This window comes from Vombatus ursinus, unplaced genomic scaffold (genome assembly GCF_900497805.2).
Source record: "Vombatus ursinus unplaced genomic scaffold, bare-nosed wombat genome assembly UNPS02010822.1, whole genome shotgun sequence".
Lineage (NCBI taxonomy): Eukaryota > Metazoa > Chordata > Mammalia > Diprotodontia > Vombatidae > Vombatus > Vombatus ursinus.
Genome location: NW_020950600.1, coordinates 994,819 through 1,004,325, shown reverse-complemented (window position 1 = coordinate 1,004,325; position 9,507 = coordinate 994,819). Strand labels below are relative to the sequence as shown.

The following is a 9,507-nucleotide window of genomic DNA, read 5'->3' as shown; positions in this document are numbered from 1 at the left end:
GGGCTTCAGCCTGCTGTGCAAAGTGACCTTCCAGTCTGGCTCCGTTCTGGCCGGCGGGGCCGCCGCGCCTCCCAAGCCCCGGGCTCGCGGGGGCGGTCTGCTCTTCTCCTCGGGAGCCATCTCTTATGCCGAGGCCCTAAAGCAGGGCTTCCCGGGGCCTGGGTCCCCTAGGGCTCCAGAAGAGATTATCCGGGGTACCTTGGAGACAGAGGGTGGGGAAGGAGATGGAGAGGGGCCAGTCGGGGACCCCCCGGCTGTGCTCCCGGCCCCACCTCCCCTGCCAGCACCCCGGGCACCACCCCCACCTTATGCCCCCTTCCCAGGAGCTAAGCCCAAGTTCGATTGGGTGATCCCGCCTGAAGGCCCCGATCGCCACTTTCAGTTCAACGGGGCGAGCGGTGGTAGCAGCAGCGGTGTGGGGGGAGCTAGGCGGCAGGGATCCGGGCTGGCCGGGGTGGCTGCCCCTTGGAGTGCGCCGCCTCCGCCACCACCACCTCTACCTGCGCCCAGGCCTCGCAGGCCGGGCCCAGCGTTCCTGGCACCCCCTGTCTTCATCTTCCCGTCTCCCTCCTTGGTCGACGGGGAGACCCGGGCCCCAGCTGTCCAGGTTTCCCCAGGGCCGCAAGAAGTCCCCCGGCTGTGGCTCCCACCACCTCCGCCTCCGCTACCAGCCCCCCCGGCGTCTGTTTTGCCTGAAGCACCTCCCGCCCTGGTACCCGCGCCGACCCCGGCCGTGCAGTCTCCACGGGCTGCGGGACCTCCGTTCCCGGCCCCTGCCAAGCCTCGGACCAAGAAGAACAAGGGTCCGCGGAGCGGGCGGGGCGGCACCGCGCGGGAGGAGGGCGCGATTGGCGAGGGTCCCCGCGAGCGGACGGCGTCGGGCCAGGGCCAGCCCGCTGAGAGTGACGGCCCCCCTCCAGCTCGCCACTGGCCGCCCTTCCAAGTGCTCAGCTCCTGTCCTTGCAAGTGCTACTGTCGCCACCAGCCCCGGCACCGCCGGCTGCCCCGCAACGTCTCTGCCTGGTGAGCGGCGCCTGGGTCTCAGGCAAGCTGCCCCTCTGGGGGGAGGCCTGGGGGGACCAAGCACCGAAGAGGCCAAGGCACGACTGGAACCCAGATTTTTGAGGCTCTTCTGTCAGGCTGCCTCCATGGGTCCAGACTTGGCCCAAACCTTCCTCCCTTGGGGCTTAAAATGTGAAGGCTTGGGCATGGGGTAACAGAGCTGCCTCCTCCCCTCTTCCCCTAGGCTGAGCACTCCCACCAACCACCTGAGCGAGCCCCCTTGGGTGGCCACGGTCAAGCTGGCTGGCTCCTTAGTGGCAGGGCTGGACCACTACGACCTGCAAGCAGCTGAGGCAGACTGAGGGTGCACCGGAGAGGCTACTGGATCATCTCCTGTCCCTCCAATAAAAGAGCCCAGTCTCCCCTGCTGGTGCCTTCTCTCCTCTGTCGCCCAGCTGGTAGGGGGAGGGCCTGTTAGCACCATGGTGGAGAGAAGGCCCCTGTGCCTCTGAAGGGGCAGGGCTTCCCTTTTCTTTCCCTGGCCCCGGGACTGGCCCACAAGCTGCCTAATTGGGGCAGAAGCCAAAAGAGAGAGCAGGCCCTCCCTGCCAGAGGTGAGCTTCCCAAGGCTGGGCTAGGCAGAAACTCAGGGAGGATGGACCAAGGCCTTGACCTGCCCTGGGCCCACTTGTCCTCAATACTCAGTGGGTGCTCTGTGAATGTGTGTGTCTTCCCATTCTCCTGGCTCACAGCATCCCCACAGACTCACGGACACCTGACGGGTGACCTCATATCATTTATTGACCCACTGAACCATACTATTCCCCTTTTAAATAAGTCTCTCAGCCTGCGCTGTCCCCCCTCCCCCTCTCAGACAATCATCTCTAGCTGCCTTGCGTACTCGATGACTTGCTTTGCCAGCTCTGTGGAGGGGATGGTTGTATCCTCAGGCTTCTGCTGCTGGGACGTGAAGCTGTAGTAGTTGCTGGGGCCCAGGACCCATCCCCTCTGAAAAGAGAAGGGAATTGGGAGAAAGAGATGAAGGGAGGGACCCCCCAGAGACTCAAGATCTCCCCCTCCCCCCACTGCCTAAGTACCTTCTTGGCATACTCAGTCATCTTCTTGGGGGAGGTGAAGAAAAGGATTCGTGTGGCTTCCGCAAAGAGGATCTTTTCATAGGCCTTCTCGATGCAGCCAGCAATCTCATCCCTGGGTAGGAGAAACAGAATGAAGAGGCCAAACTGGCTGGGGGAGGGAACGAGCAAAGGGAAGGCTCATATCCCTTTAGAGCCCCACCGGGTGCTGCCTGGAGGTGACCTCTGCCTCAGGCCCCTCTCCCAGCGCCAGCTCCTCAGGGTCAAAGCGTGGCCACCGCCTACCTCATCTGAGCATCCCACATACTAGAACAGGCTCCACCAACCGGCTATCTGATAGGAGTCCTCACACACTGAGAGATGGAAAGGCTCTTCAAAGTCACGGAGAGAGCCGGATCAAAGAATGCTAGGCTTGAGGGAGTCAGGAGCTCTGAGTTCAAATTCAGTCTGACAGGTAATAGTCATGAAACGGGCTACATCATCTTCTCTCTCTGAGACTCAGTGCTCTCATCTATGAGCTGGGGATACTATTTGTACTCACTGCCCTGTAAGGTTATAGTGGGGACAACAATCTCTTTGAATGAGCAGCATGTGGTCCGGCCTAAGCTTCCCTGCCAAGCGGGCTCGAGACAGTCCTGCCAGCAACTCTGGGACACGGTAAAGAAGGGCAAGGCCCAACCCCTGGCAGATGTTTTTTCAGGATACTCCACCCCCAGGTCCAGAACAGTGTGAATCATAAATCCCAGGGAGGGGCTGACCATATGGAATGTCACACTGTTTGAAGTTGCCATTGGTTCCAGCCCAATGTTAATATGCAGCCTGAATTCAAATAACTGAACCACTTTCACATTAATTCCCACTAATCTGCAAGCCCATGGAAGCTTAGTTGTAGTGTGCACGAAGACCCAAGTCTCAACTGATGCCCCTGCTCACCCCTGGAACACGTGGCCCATGGCCAGATTTGGGTCCAAGAGCTTAGCTTTACAAATTATAGGCTTACGTTCTCTACTATCTGCGATTTGCAGCTAATTTTTCATCCTGCTTTCTGTGACTGGCCCTTAGCACCTTCACATTTTGCCAAGGGAAGCAAAAATTATGGTTCTGCAAAAGGAGACCAGGTTCTAGGCTCGATTCTATCCATGTCCTTGGAAAAAGCCGCCTTTCTCTGCACCTCAGTTGAGATGAGCTAATGTCCATGGGCTTTTCTAGCACCACTGGTGTCTAGGCCTCAGCCTTCACCAGGTCAATGGGACAGGAACACTGATGCTAGCAATCAGAGTAGCTCCTGACCTAGCAACTTCCATCTTCTGGTGCTCACCACTGGCCAGGGAGGTGAGCAGTCTGCAGGACTTCTTATATTTTACACATGAGGAAGGGAATAGGCTATGGGTCCCATTTTCCAAGAGAGCTCTTTTCCCCAAGCCCACAGTCCCAGCCCAAGAACATTTGACCCAGAGGATCAAATCCCAGCTCCCAACCACAGGCATAACCTCAAGTCCTCTCTCTGCTCTGGGCCTCATTAGTTCATCTAATGAGGACAGATGGTGAGGAATGTCTGAAAAAACTGGGGTTTGTCAATACTGGAAATGTGTTAGCCCTGCCAGCACGACAAGATTTGGAGAAACCTGGGCAGGTGTGTATGTCACTATAGCAAAGTAAGCTGAAGCCTGGTTTACCAGATGGCCAGATCACAAAGAAACTGGGAGCCATGCTGGGAGTGGTGAGGCTCCCTGCTGCCCCAACTCATTCTGACTCTTGAATACAAAGGGAGGCAGTCTGACTGCAGACGTGGGCAGTGATGCCCAGCCCCCCAGCGGGGAGGAGAGGGTTCATGGTTTGAAAACGGCACTCTCCTCGACTCCAGGAGAACCTGGTGTGCCTCCCCTCGGGGCAGCTTCCAGGAGAATGACACCCACCTTATCGTGTCCAGCAAAATGTCAATGAAGAACGTGTAGCTCTCCGCAGGGATGTTTCCCTTGGCCAGGAACACCTTATTGTAGCTTCCTTCCATCAGGTACTTTAGGGATGGAAGAGAGGGTGTCAAACAAGACCCCAGCGCGAAGCTCCCTACCATGCCCCCCCCACCCCCCACACCGGGCACACCCTGACAACAGACTTGACCCTCAAGGACATGACGAAATGGCATCTACTACAAGGGAAGGCAATGTCACCAGGACAGAGACAAAGGAGATCCGAGGGCCCCCCAATATCGACACCCTGGGTCTGTCCGCCCCCTCGCCTACCCGGGAGGTGTGCTCCAGCCAAGCATCCCTAACCTGCTCTAAGGACACCGGGTGCTTGATGTAGACGTTGGTCTGGATGTCCTTAGCGGGCAGCCGCTCCAGCTCTGTGTGGAACTCGGCCACTCGGTTCTGGGACAGCAGGAACAGTAGATTGAGGCCCAGAAGCTGGTGCATGTAGGCCGACTCAGGGAGCTGCTCCCTGCAAAGCGGGCCAAGGGCAGCAGTGAGGACAGAACCCTGCCCCAGCTCCCCACCACTCCACACACAGACCTCTAGCATGTCCCCGGACCTTCACAACATTCCCATGGAGTGAAACACATATACAGAACCACTGCAGCAAGGTTCGAGACCCCTGAGATGAAGCTTCCCCCTTTTATACATGGGGAAAACCAAAGCCCAGAGACAGGAAGAAACTTGTTCAGAGGTCACATAGGGTGAAGAACTCTGAAGTCACTGAGGGAGTCCCAGGCAGGGCCAGGGACTTCACAGTCTTGGATTCCACTCCTGGCCCCATGACTTAAGTGTGGGCAAGCCTGTCCAGATGGTCTCTGATGCTGAGGACCCTCCGCGAGCCTTGAACACACCACAGTGGTGGACGACATAATCTTCTCCACAATCTCTCAAATCTCTATATGGATACTTTCTACACAGCAACAGGTGTGGGGGAGAGGGAAGCAAGGTTATGGGTCTGCCCCTGCTGCCCATGTCTTCTAAAGGGCATCTATCCAAAGTTCTGAAGGCCACTCTTTGTTTCCTCCTAAAGATCCCGAGGCCTCTAGCAGTGTTATGAATTTACTGATCGCTGGACAAAGACTGTCCAAGAGCTGTGTGACCCTTGGAATCCTTTGCCCTCTTTTCCACCACTACACAACTGGGGCAGGTGGTGGCAAAGTGGATAGAAAACTGGGGAATCAGGAAAACTTGAGTTCAAATCCCACCACAGGTACATATTAGCCATGTGATCCTGGATAAGCCTCTTAACCTACTTGCCTGGTTTTCTCATCTGTAAAATAGGGATCATAATAGCACCTACTTCCCAGGGTGGCTAGGAAGTTCAAATGAGATATCTGTAGCTTAGCACACTGCCAACACACAGTAGGTGCCATATCAATGCAATTCCCTTCTTGCAATGGTTAATTTTTTTAAAAAGGTGATACAAAAAGACTGCAAATCATTCTGGCTTTGCTTCATGAGTTTGTTCTGGCCTAGCAGCAAAAAATCTCATCTCCTAAAGGCCAGGCATCTGGGGATAAGCTTCTCAGTACTTAATTAGGCTCCAGTCCTAGGACAACAGAGGCTGTTCATACTAAAGCCTCTCCCAAATTTTGTTCTATGAGCAACAGCCTTCAGAAACGTTAGGTCTTAACTATGCCACTATAAATTATGAGGAAGCCTTTTGTTCAAGGAAGTTGAGACCTGTGTTCAAATCTTGGCTTTACTGGTGTCTTACTGTGTAACCTCAGACGAATCCCTTCTACTCTCTGGGCTCCCTATCTGCACAAGGAAATGATTAAGCTTCATGGTCTCCCTGAGGTTCATTTCAGCTAAAATGGCCTGAACTGGTGGTGGCGCGGAGAGCCCAGTGTATATAAAAGAGGTGGATTCTAATACTTCTCTGTGACTCTAGACACATTAGAGAGCGAGCTAAAGCACCCAAATCTTTCCCATCTCAAATTTTTCTTTTAGGGGGAGGGCTATGGTGGAAAGGGGCAAGGTAGTTATACTACACTGGTACTTTGATCCCTGGTTAATAATAATGGGTATCAGTAGCTAAGCACCCTGCCTAGTACTACTGCCTCCCACCCCTGCCCCACCTCATCCCTCATATCTCACTTGTAGTCAAAGTAATAGCATTTAAGCTGGGCCATGTATCGCTCAAAGGAGGGTATGTCCTTCCGCAAGATGCTCCATTGGGCACCAATCTCCAAGATGTCACCTGAGGGAGGTGGAGTGGAGACAAGAGAAAGGATGATAGGATGGGTCTATTGCTCAGAACAGAGAACAAAAGATTCCCTCAAACCCCTAGTATCCCTCCCCCATCTGCGTCCTCTCAGTCACTAGAGTTCTGGCTACCAAAGATCATTCTGACCATCCCCGTCTCCATTAAAACCAACTCTTTCTGACTCCTGGAGCAGATTTTTCGGGGAAAAGTGTTTTTTTTTTTGTTTTTTTTCCAAGGGGGAAGAGGGACTTTGGGGAAGGGGAGTTAGTGGCTCCACTATGATTCTGTCGGGATTTGGGGAAGAGGAAAGAGCAAGAAAGACTCACGGGCCAGGATGAGCTGCTGTTTGGTCAGTTTCGTACCCGTAGTAGGCAGGAAGTTGAGTTCCAGCAACACCAACTGGCCCAGGGACAAGAGCAGAAGACAGACGGGATGAGCGGGGGCTCGGAGGACCGGTGTTTCCAGGCAGCCGCCACCCCAGACCTAGGCTGGGCCCACAAAGCACCTCCTACAAATTCCATAACTCTGGTCCTCTCTGTTCCAGGTTCATGCAACCAACCACGGATCTACTCAACCAAGTTTGCTCTAGGAAGGTTCTTAGGCCATAGTCCGGGCTAGGACCCTGAGGGAAGGGAGACACGATTGGCTCCTTAAGTCTCCCTCCCGTTATGCTCGGGTCTGGCACGATCTGGCCTGACTCTGCTACTCCCGGGGCGCCCCCCATGTCACACTTGGTACGTTCCACGTCTCCCGTCTGCCAGCATGGGCCGAGCAGTCTCCGGTATCCCCCCCCCCCCGCCCCCCCTTGGGACGTCCCCCCCCCCCCCCCCCCCCCCCCCGCCCCTGGGACCCCCCCCGGCCCGTCCCGTTACGTCCCCCCCCCCCGGCCCAGCACCTTGAGGCGGCCCAGCTCCTCGCCGCACTTGCTCAGATTGGGGCTCTTGCGGTTCCACTCGCCCTTGAGCTGCTCGTACATGCCGGCGGCTTCCTGCAGCACCGCCCTGGAGGCCCCAGACCCGCTCGCCCCGGCGGCCCCATTCGCCGCCGCCGCCGCCATCTTAGCGACTGTGACGCAGCACGGCGGGGATACGCGGGGCGGCGCGCATGCGCCCGGGCGCCCGCTCCGCCCACGGGACGCCCGGCCTGGCGGAAGGATCGGCTCAGCGGCCTCTCTGTGCCAAACCGAGGCGGGCCCGCGCGAGGTCCCGCCCCCTGGCCAGGCGTTCCCCACGTAGGGCGGCAGGGGGCGGTGCAGCGAAGAGTGACCACTGAGCTCCAGGGAGGGGGGCGGGATGAGCAGTGGGAAAATGGCAGCCCCGAGGCGCGGCAGTCATAGGTTCGAATCTAACCTCTGTTACTCAAGGACTTTGGCGCACGTCGCAACATCTGTGGTGCTCAGTTTTATCTCCTGTAAAATGAGGGGGAAGTGGATAACAGATTAGAACTGCTCAAAGAAGTTATGACCATCATAATAATATGATCTTGTTATTATATTGCATATATTAATGTCTAGCATTTATATAAATTTGCAAAGCTACCTTTAGGAATGGTATCTCATTTTTATCTTCACAATAACTTTGGGTTGTTGCCATCATTATCCCCATTTTACAGACGAGGAAACAGGCTGATTTGTCCAGAATCACAGAGCGAGTAAGAATCCAAAGCAGGATTCAAACTCAGATTATTTTGGCTCCAAGTTCAGCAGTCTGAATCCACTGTGCCCCTAAGCTGCCACCCTAGAGTAACTGGTATGAACAGAGGCAGGCAGAAGTGAGCAGAATCAGGAGGATACACAATATTCCCAAGGCTCACAACCATGAAACTGGACCTGTGTAATTATGCTAACCAAGCTTGGCCCTTGAGGAGAAATGAGAAAATGCACCTTCCCTCCTTTCTTTGCAGAGGTGGGGGACTATGGGTGTGAAGCAGCACATACATGTGTCATGGAGACTCAGCTGAGAATACCCTATCTGCCTCCCGGGGCAAATCAGAACAAATCTAATCCATTCCTCTTCAGACCTGAATAAGACAGGTTATAATAAGAACAGATAGCATTTGTAGGACACGTAAAGGTTTACAAAGTGCTTTACTAACTCAATTGTCATATTTCTCTGTACATATGTCTTATTCTAGTAATACTGTAAGCTAGACAGAGAGAGAGAGGGAGGGAGAGAGAAAGAGAGACTTTCATTTTTTACCTTGGTATCTGAAAAGGGGAAGATTCAAAGTGCTATAAGAAAATTAGATGGGGAACATTCACTTTCATTGGAACATCAGAAATGACTTCATGGAGGAGTTGGCACCTGGACTGGGCAGAAGTGAAGGGAAAGTGTTCCAGACAATGTGGACAGCCTACATGAGGCAGTACAGAGTGAGATGAAACTGAGGAGTGACCTGTTGTCCAATTTGCCTGTCAAGTCATGTGCATGAAGGTGAGGTAGATTGAAATTAGATTCTAACGCCTTGAATGCCAGCAAAGGACTTTGTATTTTATACACAATGAGAAACCATGGAAAGTTGATTTGTGGAGAAACTCAAGTTGAAGAGTAACAGCATCTAGCCTTCTAGCCAGAGAATGAGGATTCCCTGGGCTGTATTATCCTGGAATCTATCCCTCTAGTAAAAGAAGGGGAATGTAGCCCCAAGGTGGAGAGTTTAGGGACCCAGCCTTCTAACAACATTAAACATTTAAACATTAAACATAGCTCCTGCTATGTGCCAGGCATTGTGTTAAGTACTTATGTCAAAAAAGGGTAATTTCCTGGGTAATGGCACTTCTAGAAAGAGAAGATGGAACAAGTTTTCTACCCGCCCTCTACCCCCCACATAAATGAAGTGCTAGGGGGAGCAGTCACAAGTGACTAAAGTCATGATATGGGGGAGTAAGAGATCTAGAGTTTGTACTCTGCTGTTACCATTGCTGTGAATTATTTAAATGGAGTGTTTCTAGTATGGGAAGGGAATAAGCTGTATTTTGCCCCTGCTGTATGCCAGGCACTGTGCTAAGCACTTTACAAATATTATCTCATTTGATCCTCACAGAAAACCTGTGAAGGGGGTACTTTTATCCACTCAATGCAGCCTCTGAAGCTGAGATGCAACAAAGTAGGGATCGATTCTCTGCTGCTTGCGCTAATTTTGGCCTAACAATTAACACCAAGAAAACATAGATTCTCCATCAGCCAGCACCACACCATCCATACGTGGAACCATTGGTTATAGCAAA

General features: G+C 53.7%; 1 protein-coding gene across 1 annotated transcript; it reads right to left on the bottom strand.

Annotated features, from left to right (window-relative positions):
* Positions 1 to 1,785: 1,785 nt before the first annotated feature.
* PSMD8 (proteasome 26S subunit, non-ATPase 8) lies at positions 1,786 to 7,368 on the bottom strand. The gene is made up of 7 exons (XM_027855590.1): positions 7,177 to 7,368; positions 6,608 to 6,680; positions 6,173 to 6,275; positions 4,373 to 4,538; positions 4,013 to 4,113; positions 2,100 to 2,211; positions 1,786 to 2,010 (listed from the first exon to the last, which is right to left on the bottom strand). Exons 1-7 carry the CDS (start codon positions 7,336 to 7,338, stop codon positions 1,873 to 1,875), a joined length of 855 nt encoding a protein of 284 aa, XP_027711391.1. The 5' UTR covers positions 7,339 to 7,368; the 3' UTR covers positions 1,786 to 1,872.
* Positions 7,369 to 9,507: the final 2,139 nt, after the last annotated feature.

Coding starts and splice junctions, on each gene's coding strand:
- PSMD8 (XM_027855590.1), bottom strand. CDS start 7,338: ATGGCGGCGGCGGCGGCGAATGGGGCCGCCGGGGCGAGCGGGTCTGGG. Junction 6,681..7,176: donor AGGAGCTGGGCCGCCTCAAG/GTGCTGGGCCGG, acceptor TCCCTGGGCCAG/TTGGTGTTGCTGGAACTCAA. Junction 6,276..6,607: donor ACAGCAGCTCATCCTGGCCC/GTGAGTCTTTCT, acceptor CACCTCCCTCAG/GTGACATCTTGGAGATTGGT.